A 17,639-nucleotide genomic window follows, 5' to 3' on the forward strand; every position below is an offset into this window, starting at 1 on the left:
CTTTCTGACATGAAAGTATTCGCCAACCCTTCTATACTCTATTCCAGTGTTTACCATTCCAATGGCCTGCAAGCATTCAGCATCCGATAATTTTAGACGAGGCGTGATTCAAGAATTTATAACATTTTTTCCTATCAGTATAGCTCATGCGAACAAAGTTATGAATACAAATGAAAACTCCGTTCTTAAAACAAGCATTAATGGCCTTGAAAAAACCGGTTTTACAAGTATTTGAATGGAGATATCGATGCAGCATTAAAAATAATAAAAAAAACTTTTGATTGACAAGCAATTCTGAATTTATCCAATCAAAAACATTTTTTTTTTATTTTTCAATTTTCATATCAAATTTAGTGGTCCTTAATTTTTGAGTTTGTGTATAATTCAAAGTAAGGCATGCGTAAATCGCAAAAAAAAATTCTCTGCGTGAACGCGCTTCAAATTTGTTTCATATATGTTCCATTAAACTTGCGAATAAAACTCTTCTTTTGAACAATACATAATGTTACACAGTTTTGAAACGAAAAATAAAGTCTGCAAAATCAATCAAATTTTCCTTTATGACACATTTTTGTTGTTATAGATAATTAATTTTATACAATGCTGTTAGAACAACACATTATTTCTGAAAGTAATTCAAATCCGAATAATTGGCAGATTTTAACTAACATTTTGTTCCGCGTGTTACATGCAATTCGATCTTCTTTTTGAAGGACTTTTTTTAAATAACAATTTAATATCTAAACGATTTAGTTAAAAACTTCCCTTTTGTTAACAGGGTATTATCCACAATTTTTTTTGTCGGACCGAGAAATGAAATTTGGTTTCCCCGAATGAAAACAGGGTCAAATGAGGAAAGAATTAAGGACATTATGGACACAAATGAATATATTACATTGAGAATTTGATATCAATAAAAACATTGTGCTTCAAAGACATACCTTCTGAAAAAAAGGGAGAAAATATTGATTAAAAAATAAATCTCAGTAGGAAAAAACCCATTAAGCTTCCACTTCACATACACACACCCTGCCTCACACACCTTCACAAGCCCTTACATACACACTCGCACACACACCCCCTCTCGCAGCCTAGATGACAATGAGGTCTTTTCCCTTCCAAGGAATATCCAACTCTATTAACGAACGATTCAAGGAATTTAAGAAAAAATGTCCAAAAATTTAAATGTATTCATTTTCTCTGTGTAGGTGGTAGGTAGGGTTGGAAGGGTACCCGACTGAAAAAAACCCCAACTCCCTGTACATTGGTCATGCTTCTAGCTCAAATAAAACATAAGAATCAAACAAAATATAATTTCTATGAAATCAATAAGAACAAATTTGTTTACGGCAGCCATTTCGAAATATTTACAGTTTTTGAGTTATAAAGCAAAAACTTTAAATGGCTACAGATCCCTGCTTTTAGGGGCCAGCCCCTTTGTCACTGGTGCCAAATGAATCAGTCTCAGCATTCTCGATGTTGTTCATTTGATTTGAAATCTCCTTTATGTACACACCCCAAAAAGCACCTACTCAAAGATCTCTTTGTATTTACAATGTGTTTTAAAGGGTATAAACAATGAGGTCAATTAGTACTTTAATTTTATACTGTGAATTGTTAAAGCATACCAATTTGAAAGCGAATTAGAGTATTAAGTAGAATTTTAAATCAGTTGGGAATAATGTTTTAACTCAACATTTTGATTGTCATAAAAAAGTCTAAATCATTCAAGGCAAGTTTATGTATATATAACATAAAAATCATTTAAATTATTCATACTTATACCGTATAAGTGGAAATTTTAGCGAGACGCAAATTTAGCGATTTCTCCTAAAAACTGGTATTTTATTTTAGCGAGAATTAATTTAAGCGATTTTTAATTGTTCACTAAAGAAGCTAGTACAAATAACACGCGGTTTATTTTTAGCGAAATTCAATTTTAGTGATCTCAGCAGCCTCACTAATAATGCCAAAATTAAATCCTCACCCTAATTTCTACCTATACGGTATATAATAAGGATATATATTTTTACTTATGTTAATACTTAAAGTGTCAAACAAAATAAAGTAATAACAAAAATGGTCAATTTGCTTTCCAACAAAATATTTTTGAAACAACATTCAGTCTTGATCTTTCTTTCCATAGTCTTTTGAGTTAGTAGAAGTTATACGGAAAATTACCATAGGCAATTTTTTTCCACATCATGGACTTATACATTTCTGAAATATAATAAAAATAACTTAATATGTAATTTAAAAAAAACATTGCAGGGACACACAATGTCAGATAATACGAGCCTATTAAATAAAACTTACCTTTGTTTTTTCTCACATGTACAGTTATCAGTATGAAACCTGAAGACAGAATGCCACCAATGCATAAACTCCATATCCAATTTTTCTTATTGTTTTCATCTAGAGATTAAATGTATAGTCTTTAAAACGTTTAAAAGAATGAAAAGTTATTTTTCCTTGTATAATTTTAGAACCCTTAATCATGTTTATATAGCCTCAAACGTTTCCTGAACGCTTTAATCTATTCTTTATCCCTAAGAAAATGATGAGACCCTCTTTGAACATCTAAAGATGCTCTAAGGCATGTTTTATTATGATTGGCAGAAGTGGTTCATACGAAGGAGACGATGATATGAAAAGTTTACAAAGGGACGGACATAAACCGCAGATATTTGATCAGAAAAAAAAAAACTAACTCAAACATTCAAAACAGATGACCCACAAAGAAAAAGCTGAAAATGTTTAAAAGAAGAAAGATTTCCTAAACTTGCCTTTGCCGATCCAGCAGTTGTGCTTTCTATATTAGTAATTAACTGAGGAGGCAATTCACAAGTTCCGTTTTCTCCTTTAAAAATAAAGGAAAACATTCTACATGTGTCTGCAATTACATTTTCATGACAATTTTGAAATTCAAATTTCAATTTTTCTCATAAAAGCTTACCAAAGCAATATCTCTCAGAGCATGTTTCAGCAGGTACAAGGCAGTACGCCACAAAAGATGTACAGTTCTTAATTCTTATACTGTAGGTTTTTACACAACAATCTCCAGCTCCTTGTTTACAAACTTTGCGAATAACTACGCCATCACTGACAGTGGGAATGGATTCTAAATAAAATTATGCATTGAACATTATAAAGGCAATCATCAGTACAAAAATAATAATTATAAAATAAGCATTAACATTATACGAGGGGTTATCAAAAAGTTCGTGGACTGAGGCTATAAAATCAGTACTATGTAGCCTGTGCTTTCAAAATTTATATGGAACATAAAACTACATAAAATAAAGAAATGCTAAAAATTTTAGCCTGATATGTTTATTATTTGCCAAATTATTATAAAATAAAAACGACATTATATGATCATCCGGCGCTGTCTTCGTTTATTTTCGTGACGTCCAATAACGTCATTATTTTTTTAAATATCTGCTACTTCTACCTCATACACTTTTTTGATGAGATTCCCTGGAACTGAGTAAGGACTTAAACCTGCCTTGTTTATATGACTTTACAATGCCATGAACAATGGTCTTTAATGAATATAATATTCCAAATGGATTATATTTGGAGAAATCCTCGCTTGATTGTGCCGGTGTAAAGACGAATAATGACCCCCATCGAATAATGACCGGGGGTCATTTTTCGACAGCGAAAAATGACCCCCGGTCATTATTCGACGTAGAAAAATGACCCTTTTGCCCGTAGAAAAAGTGTCACTTCCCTAGAAATTTGCTGAACCCACGTGAAGAAAAATGACCCCCGTAGAAAAATGACCCTCTGTAGATTAAAGCTAAAATTTTTAGGGGGCAAAAAAAAAAATTAGATAAAGACACATATTGGCCAAAAATGCTCACCTGAGCTTATTGGGAATAAACTGATGATATGTTGATCTCATAACATTAAACAATTATAGCCATATTTTAAGGTAAATGCAATGATTCAGAATCTCAAGGAGTAAAAGATTTATCAAGCCTTAAGGGTTAGGTAAACATTGTTTTTTGATGGTGGAAATCATCGAACTGACAGAAACAATCAGCAATATTATATATTGTTATATCCTCCGCTTGAAAAGCGGGTGGGTATATAGTGATCGGGATGTCCGTCCGTCCGTCAGTCCGTCTGTTACGCTTTGAGGTATCCATCTCTTATCCGCAAATCCTCATATTTAAAAAGATGTGTTTGTGAAACAGCTATGCATCTGTATGGCAACATAGCGAAGATTAAAGTTTTCTTAAATGCAATTTAAATATATTTTTTCCAAAAGTAGGGTCTTTTCACAAGAAATACAATTGTAAAATAGGAAAGCCCTAGCACCACTTGTTCAAAAGTAATGGCTAAGGATAAGTTTTGAAAGGTAGGTCAAACTCAAAGGTCAAAGTTGATGATTTCTTAAGAAAATGTTTAATGTAACAAGGATTACATATGTGAAGTATGAATATCATAGCCCTTTATCTCAAAAGTTATGGTTAAGTTTAAAAAAATCATAATTACGGAAAAATCCAAGGTCAAGGTCAAAAGGTCAAGGTTTGTAGTATCCAATGAAAGGTAATGCCAAAAAACTACATATTTGAAGTATGAGAGTACTAGTATCCATCGTTTAAAAGTTATGGCCAAAGTAAAAATTTGGCATTTTTGTGTAAAATAGGACAAACTCCAAGGTAAAGGTCAAAAGGTCAAATTTAGTGGTACCCAAAGTAAGGTCTTGTCACAAGGATTATACATATTAAATATGAAAGTCATAGCTCCAATAAATGAAAAGTTATGATAAAGGTTAATGTTTTTGCGGACAAACAAACCGCCAGATAGACAGACGGACATACAGACGAACACAATAAAACAATATACCCCCGAATCTTCATTACGGGGACATTAAAAGAAATGGTCTTCAATTGACTTTTCATAATAATATACATTATAAAGAAGACGTTACAACAATGAAAATGTTTGTTCTGATTTTCATATTAAATTCTCTGAAAAATATACTCAGAACGGAGTAAAAGGGTGGAGTAAAACAAGAATTAAGGTAGTACCTATGTCGGAAAAGTCTTTGTCACAAGATTTTCAAACGTTTCAAAATGATAAATTAGTACTTGCTTATCAATCAGTTAAGACATCATGATATGTTTCCTTGTTTTTTAATCTAGAACAGGCTGTGAAACTTGGTATCATAATGGTATTTACATACTGCGACTTCACATTTTCAAATTTTTTTAGGAATACTTGTCAAAAAGGGAATATGAAAAATCACAAAAATACTTCTTCAAACATCGTCGTTTATAAAATTTTTAAATGAATAATATTAAACAAAATTTTATAAGGAATAATTTATTTTCATTTAATTAACATAAAGGATAAGTCCACCATTAAAAAAAAATAGTCAAATGAACTCTATTAGTTTTAGTCAATTATGCACCCTATATTTGTAAATATTTTTAAGAAGTCTTTGTCACAATGTTTTCAATCTTCAATATGATGAAGAACATAGTCAAATGATTACAAAAGAAAAAATGATTAAAATATATACCTTTCCCCTCTAACTAATGAAAGATAGGCTATTTACCGATACTCATATTCTTGACCTTTTTGCACTTACACGGGATTTAATTATTAAATGACTGTTTGGGGTTACTTTCAGATTAAATATTTATCAGAAATTGTACTTTTACTTTAAAAAGATCATATTTAATAGAAAAATTGTAATCAAACACCAAGAATATGAATAGGTAACAAATAATTGTTAAAAGGAATGCAAATCATTTCATTATAGATATCACAAAAATGTACACACTATCAAACGATCTACAACACGTACATCTTTGACCTAGACATATTTCATCAAAATATTACACTATATAGCTCGCAACTGAAGATTTCTTACGATTTATGCATTCCTTCAAAATGGTTACACACCATTCAAATTATTACGAAAGTTGTATGTACATTGTAATTTCATTACACTAGATAGTCTTGGGTTTGTCAACTTCAGGTCTAGATCTAGTAAATAAAAGGTGCCTACATATTTTCTCTTATTCCAGAAATATATTGCCATTAAGCATTATATAAACCAAAAAATATATGAATTGAATTAAGATTATGTTGGCATGATTGAATTCTGTGAATTTCAAAATGCAATATTTTCTACCATTTTTATTGAAGCTGTCAAGTACGGGAAAAAGTGGCATTGAATTAATTATGACGTCTTAATGGGTTAGCACAGGTTACACACATTTACCAGTTATGATGTCATAAGAAGTAGGTTCTACGTTAAAAGAAATGTAATGAATACTGTGTGCTAAATCAAAAGTTTATGTCTACATGTATAGTTTTTGCATTAGAATGGCTGTGTATTTTACACTAGCCCATAGCTTTACAGAGCATATTTTTAGGTCTTATACTTACCCCACCCCTTTCTTATTTAGGAGGAAGTCGATATTGAACAAAAGCAAAAAATACATCCTACCTTTATTTTTCTATAAGAAGGAATTAAAAATAAGCTAAAAATAATCTACTGTTCTACTAATTTTTAACTGTTACTTTGCCACAATACTTTCAAGTATACCTCCACCAACATTTAAAGTATGCTTTAATCATGGCGAAGTTAATTATGAAATGATAGTACTTGTGTGAAGGCTTAACTTCATTTCAATATTTTATCTAGAGGCTCTTTCAGAATTATTAAAAGGTATAGAGTTTTATTTATATTTTTGCTTTTCATTTATTATTATTTTGTTTTGTTTTGATTTAGCGTAATGTTCTTTTTTTGGGGGGCGGGGGGATAAAAATTTCCTCCTCTTTCATTGTGAAATAGGATTTGCAAAACTTAAACAAACTAAAAGTTGAAATTACGGAAAATTTAATTTTTCCTATTAAAGAGTTTTTAAACCTGTTTTTGCATGGTTTAATTTCTAAAACAAGTGGAATATCATTCTTTAAGCAAACTCTATAAGGAGGAATATTAAAAAGATATTTAATTTAGTTGACAATTAAAGAATCTCTTTTCAAACACAATTTTAGCATTGAAAGACTGCGTAAACTCTTAATTATTTTATACGACTTTTTGTATTTTTCTGGTTACAGAAATGTAAAAATTAGTTTCGCTGTAAAAAAGATATCAAAGAGTGTATATTTTGTATCACTTTAAAGGGGGTCATTTTTCAATTGGGGTCATTATTTTATAGGACTAACATATAAAATAATGACCCCCTAGGACCCTTTTCCTACAAAAAATGAATTTTTTCTACGGGTGGGGGTCATTTTTTGTCGTTGAAAAATGACCCCCCGGTCATTATTCGATGGGGGTCATTATTCGTCTTTACACCGGCATATTTTGCATTTGGGAGTTCAATATCTAAAAAACGTGATCATCATCATTTTTTTGACGTGATTGGTTTTTCACATCTTGACTGCAAATCGACATTAACCGTGTATCCATTTTCTCCCTGAATCTATTTTGACATTAAAAGACAAGGACTCTGGATGCATATTACTTTTTCTGTAGCCAGTTTCAAAATATTTTAAGTCTATACCATTTTTAACAGAGGCAAAACATTATAGAATGCTTGAAACGGAAACCCCTCCCCCTTTGATTTTCAAGGCCTCATTTGTTTGGACATTTCATGTAAAATTTATAATAAAATAAAAAAGAGCTTCCAGAATTAAGTAAAAATTTCATATTTTATGGCACAACTGTGTCCCGATATATACCTGAATTAACGGGATTTTTGGATGTCAGATGATCCTATCAAAAGAGATTTTCTCATTTACACAAAGGTCGCAATAACGTCGTTTTCGAGGTTGCGCCGCCCGGACATACCATTGCGTATAAATAAATAACTAATTTTTTATAAAATAAAAACTATGATTGATGGTTTTATACTTAAGAGAGAAAAGATGATGCTAACTTGATATTTTAAAAATTGATTAATTTACCTAAAGCAGTTTTGATTTAATGGCGCTAGTCCACGAACTTTTTGATAACCCCTCGTACATGTATCTTGAATGCCATACGTAAGTAATCAACTAAAACTAAGGTCATATTTCATAAAGCAGCGCTGAAAATAAAGTCGAAATAATTAATGGTTGGACCTTCTGACAAACATCACTTTATGAAAACAAACTGGCAAAAGAGTAGGAACTAGAAACGATCTCTTTGCGAGCAACGAAAGGTCTTCCGTCCGATTCTGAAATGGAAAACGAAAAAAAAAACCCAGAAAATAAAGTGATAAAAAAAATTCAGACACACGGAGGATCGAACCCGGGTCTCCCGCTTTAGAATCCAACGTGCTTACCATTATGCCATTGGGAACTACCTCTTCAAATTTTTAAATGCAATAATGCAATTATATCGAGACTGGCTGTTTCGATTAAAAAAAAAATATGCATTGAGTATTCTTGAAAGAGTCTTTAATTATCATACAATATCATAGAAAAATATTGGAAAAAAAAAATCAAAAAATTGCACTTTTTAAATTGGCTTCCGGTACTAACCGGAAGTACTGACGACGAACGAAAGTTCACGTCCCGGATAGTATAGATCACCATCTATAATCTCTGAAAGTTTCACATTGATATATTTTAGCGTTCTTGAGATTATCCGTGGACAAAATTTCGCTTTAAAATCAGGAAAATGGTCCGAAACTTGGCACCAGAAAGGAATTTTCAAAAATTCTCTTGGAACTTTAAAAACTATCTTATAACACATCTTTTGTGAAAATGTCAAATAATTCTATTCAGTAGTTGTCGAGAAATCGTGTCAGAAAAATAATAATAACACATTACGTTTGAAACCTTGATCTGAAGTTCCAGTGTAAACTGCCGTTGATAAGCTTGTGGTTTGGTATATCACACGATTTCTAAAGATAGAGATGTAAACAAAACTGTTTAAAGCAATATGAGCTGCTTGATATTTTTTGAGAATTTTATTTTGCTGGTAAAATGTCTTATTAGGATTAATCTGTATGTAATCTAAATCATTATGATCAATAAGACGAAAATACAGTTTAAAAATGTTTAATAAGAAATATTTCTGTACACCCGAATATACAGCCATAATATGAGAAATCATTATTGTACAGTACGGCAATTATTCAATTTTGCTTCAATCAAAGCTTATAAAAAGTTCTTCCATAGCAAATATGAACAAAAGAAGTTTATAAACGTTCTGTTTTCCTGTCATTGAAGTAGTAAATAACAAATTTGAAATATTTTATTTTTTCGATGTCAAACATGCAGCTCATATTGCTTTAAGAATGGGCTATCTCAGTATCTGTTTTATTTATCAAACAAAACTAGCCATTAAAAAAAATAAAACTTTAGAATTTAACAGAAAAAAATTGTTAAAAACCCTGCCTTTTGGAATTGGGGGCTTTAATTATTTTGACCCCCTATAGACCTTTCAAAACCCTGTCATTTTTCTTTATTTAAGATACCAGGGCATAATAATAAATAATCAATTTATAATATATGATATGAAAATTGATAATTAAATCTAATTTAAATGCATTAATTTTTATGTTTTAGGAATTAACTGAAATATCAAGAAAGGCAGATACTCCCACAAAGTGGCCTTTAGTCTGGACTGAAATTAATCATATTTTGATGAAAAAAATATTTTATGTGAACCATCATGACAGTTTTCTACAAAGATACATGGACAGATTACCTTGAAAAAAAAGCATTGATCTTGATTATGACAGATAGGACTTGAAAAGAATAATATGGCTTTGAAATAAGGTACAATATTTTAAGTGTATGAGGGTCATTCAAAAAATACGTTGACATTGTTCCTCATCGTCATATTTTATTATAAGATTATAAATCAACAGAATTTCGTAAACAAAAACATTCATTTCGTCGAAGGTTGATGTTTCGTTCTATTTGATTGAATAGAATTCATGTTAGCCAAATTTTTAAAGCAAGATGTTTTGTTACCACGGAGCACGGTTAACCAACATTGTAACGTCAAAAACAACGCGGCGTCGAGAAAGTTTCTATAAATTACTCTGCCTTTTTAAATCATACACAGTTTGTAGATCTCTCTCTTTCTCTCTCTGTCTCTCTCTCTCTCTCTCTCTCAACAAGTTCGTTTACCAAAACTTTTTTTGTTTCTATGCAACTAGACGAAATCCCGCGCAAGCGCGGAAAACGAATTTATGCCCCTATCGACAGAAATATTCCAATATAATTTACGTGTTTAGTTCATTTAATTGACAGTCTTCTAGGAGAAAGAAATACTCTGTTCAAAATCCATCACTTAGTTTTTGAGAAGTACATGTACGACACCCTTTCATTATTTTTTTTTTATTGATTTGAAACTTGTTATACTGTGTTATGGATATTGTACTTCAAGACTCATTCTATATTCGGCAGGGATAAAAGTACCCAATATGCACATTTTACTGATCAATTAAATCATTAAAAAAATGTTTTGTAAAAATTAGTTTTTAATGCTCAATGAATTGGCCGAAAATTTCATACAAAAGACTTAATGAAGAAAAAAATCCCATCGAAATGTATTGAATAAAGAACAAAAATTTACTGCAGCTTTAATCGTATATAAACAATACCTTATTCATTAATTTCCTTTTTCATATAAGTACGTTTATAAAGAAACACCAAATGTACCTTAGGTTCGATGCCATGAAAATGTAAAATGTTTTAGAAGTTTTTTTTTCAATAGTTAGATCGGTAAATGATGAAAATAATTTGCACGTGTCCCTTTTTAATCATTTATCAGAACTTATTTCTTTTATATCATTTAAATCAAATTTTGATTAAATAATTCTGTGATGACGTTTTATATAATAAACAATTGCTTGCTGTCAGTTTATTTAAAATTGCAAGTTATTTAGATCCGTCAACCGGAAAAGCAACTGTACTCATGTTTCTGCTATTTCATGGCTGTTCATAGAAAATGAAAGTAAACTTTCAATTTAAATTATGATACCTACTATGCGAGTTAAATCTAAATATAGTTTTGGACATCATCTTGTACCTAGTGTTATCTTAAAGGAATAAGTATCAACTCTGGAACACCCGTTTCGGAGTTTATTTTAATTGTATTGATTAATAAGTAACTAGAACCGTCCAAACGGGACAAAATACACCCCGCTGGGTTTTTCAGAAGTGCTAAATCGTGAATATGTTCTGGATCTAAGAAAAGAGAGAAATGCTATAGCCTTTTAAGTGCAAATGTAATTGCTCATTATATTTTTCTATAAATGAAACGAAGGCGCAGCCTAATAAAAAAAATAGACTAAATATACGGACCAGATACGAATTATGAACTTTTTCTGTCAGTGACCTTGAACCTGCATAAATGACCTTGATTCAAAGTCATGACACAACCTCATGTCAGAAGCTTTGTTTGGTGTGAAGTAGTAGATTCAAATTTTTCCATAATTTTTCCATAAAGAAAGATATGGAGCGGACACAAAGTTCAAAAGTTTTCTTCCAATGACCTTGAACTTCCCCTCATGACCGTGACCAAAGGTCAAGACACATCCTTGGGTCATGAACAGTCTTTCTGTGAAATGAGAACTTACCAAAACTATCCAAAAGAAAGATATGGACCAGACACGAATTATCAAATTTTTCTTGAATTGACCTTGAACTTCCCCAAATGACCTTGGTTCAAGGTCATGAAACACCCTTAGGTCAGGAGAAATATTTGTGTGAAATAAGAACCTACCAAGTTTATCCATAAGAAAGATATTAACCGGACCCATATTATGAAATTTTTCTTCCATGGACCTTGAACTTCCCCAAATGACCTTGGCTCAAGGTCATGCCACAGCCAGGGGAATCTTTGTGTGAAATAAGAACCTACCAAGTTTATCCATAAGAAAGATATGGTCTGGACAAAAATTATGATATTTTTCTTCAATTGACCTTGAACTTCCCCAAATAACCTTGGGTCAAGGCCATGGCACACCCTAAGGTTATGAGCAATCTTGTGTGAAATTAGAATCTACCAAGTTTATCCATAAGAAAGACATGGTCCGGACACTATTTATGAGATTTTTCTTCCAGTGACCTTTAACTTCCCTGAATGACCTTGGTTCAAGATCATGACACACCTATAGGTTACGAGCAATCTTTGTGTGAAACTTGAACCTACCAAGTTTATCCATAAGAAAGATATGGACCGGACACTTATTATGAAATTTTTTGACCTTGAGATTCCCCAAAGGACCTTGATTTAAGGCCATGACATACTCGTAGGTTATGAGCAATCTTTGTTTGAAATTACAACCTACCAAGTTTATCAATTAGAAAGATATGGACCAGACACAAATTTATGAAATTTTTCTTCCCGTGACCTTGAACTTCCCTAAATGACCTTGCTTTAAAGTCAATACATACCCTTAGGTTATATGCAATCTTTGTGTGAAATTAGAACCTATCAAGTTTTTCCGTAAGAAAGATATGGATCGGACACGAATTATGAATTTTTTCTTCCAGTGACCTTGAACTTCCTCAAATGACCTTTTCTTCAAGGTCATGACACACCCTTAGTTCATGTACAATCTTTTCGTGGGATAGTTGATTCTATATTCCTTCATAAAAAAGATATGGACCGGACACGTTTGCACAGACAGACGGAAAGAAACCAAATAAAATATTTTCCTGTTTTTCTTTAATTTCAAATACTAAGTTCTTAGGTACTAAGGACATATACACTGACTGATTGCTACATATGCTTCGCTGTTTTAACGGTCATAATCCCTACACAAGTCGTAGATTGTGCAAACTATGCATGTTTTATCCACTCGATCAACGTAAATATGAAATCTGTCGAATAGTTTCGAAGTGTTTGAGAAAACTAGACGTACATGCTAGCCAGACAAATGACCAACAGAAAGCTTAACTATTGCTACCTTGCGTGGGCTAGTAGTTTTTTGTAAATAAATCTTACATATACCGAAAAAAGACGTGACCCACATCTCTTCTGACTCCGAAGCGGTGAAAATCGACTCCCCCACATGTTGAAAACGACTCCCCCTTACTTTTTAGCGACTCCCCCGCGTTACCCGTTGTATACGGTGGTTTTGTTCTGTGAATGTCCATATGTGTGAAAAGCATATGTTTACTTGCTATGTTGCTTTCCTTGTTGTTCATTTTTTTTCTTTTCTGTCAATGCTAGAGAATGTTTTGCACTGTAATGTGTTTTATTACTGTCCTTAATTGTAATAGTCATATATGTCAATTATTATTGAATTACTTTTATCATTTTTTGTTGCATCAGCATGATTAGTGCTTATTAAAGTACATGTACAATGTTTAATTTGTACTGTGCTTTATATTTCCTTCTCTTGTAATAATCATACTAGTTTATGTGCAAACATGATATTCATGCTGCTTCTTTAGTTAAGTTGTTTTGTAATTGCTTGTATCTGAGCTTATTTCTTACACTTAAATCTGTGTACCAATGGCTCATTTTCTCCTCAGTCCCCCTACCCAAATAAAATTACAAAAAGTCTTTAGAAATCATTCAGGGCCAGACTAATTTAAGATGGCGCTTTAAAACTTCTCGGCTGCTGTCAAAGTATAATTACAAGCTGCTGTGACGGTTTAGAAAAACGTAATTTTTTTTTACAAATACTGCTTAATATAAACATTTTTAAAACACAATTTACGAAAAATATTTCAAATGTATATTTTCACATGGGTTAAACATACAGGCACGCGTACGTTAATCAGTATTGCCAGTCCCTACCAATTTATGTAAATATAATTGGAAGCCTGCACGCTCCATCCCATTCCCCGAAATAGGAATTTCGGTTCTGGACACAGATTGTACAGGTACGTTATTTTTTTTTATGAACCCCATTTCTTTAAAACGATTTTTCTGCCTGAGTTATAGCTGAGAAAAAATGTTATATTCGACTGTTTATTCTGTGTCAAATGAAGTACAGTACGTTTGATATCCATCTTCATAACAGTTAATATTTTTTTATGGAGAAAAGATAAAACATGGTTTAACTTTAACTTGACCCTTGAATGAAGGATATATCTTTGTTTTGCTTTGCTTTGAATACAGTATATATACAGAGTTTAAAACGATTTCCATTGACTGCAATGAAAAACGTATTTAAAAATGAACCGTGATTTTAATGATTTTCAAATAGTTCAACTGGCAATAATTATTTAGAACCCTTAAAACTTTATGGCAGAGGGCAAACATGTAGTTTTGAACAAAGAAATATGCAAATAGAAATTGAATGTTTAAACCTTACAAATAGAATATTTTTTGCATCTATATAACACGGGCAATTTAAGTAAGTGACAAAGGGCAAAACAATAAGGGTCAAAAAGACAGAAAAAATTGATAAGCACAATGCACTAGTTATTTATGAATATATTGTTGTTTGTATAGAGCAATATCTATACAATAAGAAGCCCAGAAGACTAGAATCGCTCTACTGATAAATTGTACAACTTATCTCTCCCATTTGAAGCCTCTAAGTGTCCTAAATATTTAAATAAATAAAGCTTTGGAATTCTTCAGGTAGGTCATGGTAACTTATATTTTAGATGAAACATTCTGAGAAGCAAAGATGATTATAAGCCAATCAGTACCTGACAGTGGGACATAAAGACCTACTTATTACTTGTCTTTTTATGAGGACCGAAGATCCATCAACTAAGTTTGACGAGCCTAATAAGAATACCTAATTTTTTTTAAATTATAACCACAAAATTTCAAAAGAGGTCACAGAGACCTACTTTTCAGATGACATACTTTGAAGACGAAGATGCGTAAACTGACAAAGTTTGATGATTCTAAACCAATTAGTACAGGTTCCTTATGTATGTAATTAAGGCCATACAATATAAGCTATAAGTTTTTAAAAGTGGGGCGCGATGACATATTTTTCATTTGTACACGTAAGTGCATCAACTTACAAAGTTTGATGATTCTAAGCCAATATTTACTTGAAATTTTTAATTAAAGCATTGGTTTGTAAAAAGTACTTTTCAGTCGACTTACTCTGAAGACCCAAAATGCATCATGGCCTCAAGATGCATCATCTTGCAAGATTTAATAATGTTAAACACCGTTCACGGTAGCTGTGTCAGTCGGTAGAGCGCTCGCTCCGTGATCGGGACGTCGTGAGTTCGTATCTCGGCCGCGACTGACCTAGTCGTAAAAATGGGTAGCAACTGTTCCTTCGCCATGCGCTCGGCACTTTGAAGTGAAAGTTGCGGGTACTTCGGATGAGACCTTAAAAACCGAGGCCCCGTGTCAGCGGCAGGCGTTGGCACGATAAAGATCCCTCACTGCTCAATGGCCCTGAGTGCCGAGTAAAGGTCAAAATTTGAAGCCCTTCACCGGCATACGGTGACGTCTCCATATGAGTGAAAGATTCTCGAGAGGGACTTTAAACAATATACAATCAATCAATCAATCAATAATGTTAAACATATCAGAATTCGAATAAACGGCCTTAATTGTCTTGCAAAAAAAGATTACAGGTAGCCATAAAATTCAAAAAGTAGGTCAAGGTGACCTACTTTTTTATGTGACGAAGTTCGATGATCATGGACCTAAATTGTTCAAAAGATGCCTCTAAATCATTTTGAAAAAGAATGGCCGAGTAATTGAAAAGTTAGCTGAGTATACATGATATGAGGTCCTTAGATCTATCACCTGACAAGATTTGATGATCCTAGTCTTTATAGTAAGCAAAATATCAAAATTATTGGTCAACTTTGAAGTGACCTTAAGACAACGCCCTTTATCGTGCAATGTTAATCTACAACATGTTCTCATACTTTTGGGTATGTTTGGTGATAATCTGCCAAGAAGTTTACCAGAAGATTTTTAGCAACCACTTTTTTTCTGTTTTCCTTATTATTTCCACTTGTTTAAGGGTCACAACCCCGTTTTCGTATAAACGGGATCCCTTTGACCAAGGATACCCTGTGAAAAATTTGATAATGATTGGCCAAGGTATCTTGAGTTATGGTCCATATTCTAAAAAGTTTACACACAACGCACAAATAGCCATAGCATTAGCTCTTTAAGTAAAGCCTTTAGCTCAGAAGAGCTAAAAATTAGAGAAATAAAGCTAAATGATACAAACCATTCAACCACAGTGGATACTCAGCTCCACATGAATGTAGTGATGGGCAATAATTAAGCATATTTCCCTCTGTTTTGTACCATTGGGTATCTAAGTATCTATCACACAAACCAAGAGTTTTATTAAAGGGACAATTTTTAGAGCGCAAATATCCCTCATACATCGACGATGAATTCTGACATGGATCTAAGAAATAAAAAAAAAACTTATAATTATTATAATAACAAAAGTAAACGATGTTTAATGTGAATGTGTACTAGAAGAATGATACTCTTATTAAAAAAAACAGAGTAGATAAATAACATGTTTTGAAAACCAACAGCAAAAAAAAAAACCAAACAAACAAACTAACAAACCAGAAGTCTCTGTCGAAACTGTAGCTCTACTGGTTTATATCACAGTCAATTCTATTTTTAGTAACAAAGTCAACACTCTTCATCGAAATCAAAAACTGATGCACTATTCCATGTATCTAAGTGTAGTCTAATTGTGTACCAAGTTAAATTGAAATCAGACCAAAACTGTAGGAGGAGTAGTGTTTAAAGAAATTTCACAGAAAATTCTAATTTTAGTAACCATGGCAACACCATTAATCGAAATCAGAAACCGATGCACTTTTTTATGTATCTTAATGTAGTCTACTTGTGTGCCAAGTAATACTGAAATCAGATCAAATCTGTAGGAAGAGTAGTGTTTTAAAGGAATTTCAAAGAAATTTCTATTTTTGGTAACCATGGCAACACCGTTCATCAAAATAAATCACACAAATGCACTATATTATGTATCTAAGTGTAGTCTACTTGTGCGCCAAGCTTTATTGAAATTAGACCAAAACTGTAGGAGTGGCATTTTAAAGGAATTTCACAGAAATTTCTACTTTTAGTTACCATGGCAACACCGTTCATGGAAATCAAAAACCGATGCTATTCTTTATGGATCGTAGTGTACTCTACTAGTGTGCCAAGTAATATTGAAATCAGATCAAAACTGTAGGAGTAGCGTTTTGAAAAATTGTTTACAGACACACGGACGGACGACAGGACACCTTACTATCGCATAAGCGCTTCTGGTCTCTGACCAGTAGAGCTAAAAAACTAAGAAACTAGAAAAAAAAGAAAAAAAAAAACAAACAAGCAAACAAAAAACAACCAAAAAAAAAAAAAACCAAACAAAACAAAACAAAAAAACAACGTACCCTTCGTTAGATCGCACAAGTTAGCACCTAGAATAAAGGGAATAAAAAACATAGATTTCAATAGGAATAAGAGGTGTAAGGATGCTTCAATATCTTTATAGACTTAAAATATACATGTAATTGGAATAATTATCAACGCATTCAATTCGATATCAACAACAAAGATGAATAGAGAATTAATTTAACCTTGACAAAATATTCATTACGTCAATTTCTGATTGACGTTTATTATATTAATCGTCAAGTCATTTTCTAAAATATTGAATTTTCTACAATTTTTCCAGTTATTTCCTAATCATGACAAGTAGCACAGGACGGATGTGGCTGTTCGGCAGGGGATT

The 17,639-nt window shown here is 32.2% G+C and overlaps 1 protein-coding gene across 1 annotated transcript; it reads right to left on the reverse strand.

Annotated features, from left to right (window-relative positions):
* Nucleotides 1-1,723: 1,723 nt before the first annotated feature.
* On the reverse strand, nucleotides 1,724-17,325 carry LOC134257336 (oncoprotein-induced transcript 3 protein-like; the record flags this gene model as incomplete). The annotated part of the gene is made up of 6 exons (XM_062739963.1): nucleotides 1,724-2,220; nucleotides 2,317-2,415; nucleotides 2,787-2,860; nucleotides 2,957-3,121; nucleotides 16,104-16,289; nucleotides 17,299-17,325. Coding segments are annotated over 5 exons (524 nt in total), but the record flags the coding sequence as incomplete, so codon positions are not given.
* Nucleotides 17,326-17,639: the final 314 nt, after the last annotated feature.

This window comes from Saccostrea cucullata, unplaced genomic scaffold, assembly GCF_032062105.1.
Source record: "Saccostrea cucullata isolate Sc308-1 unplaced genomic scaffold, CSIRO_AGI_Scuc_v1 ctg2984, whole genome shotgun sequence".
Classification (NCBI taxonomy): Eukaryota; Metazoa; Mollusca; class Bivalvia; order Ostreida; family Ostreidae; genus Saccostrea; species Saccostrea cuccullata.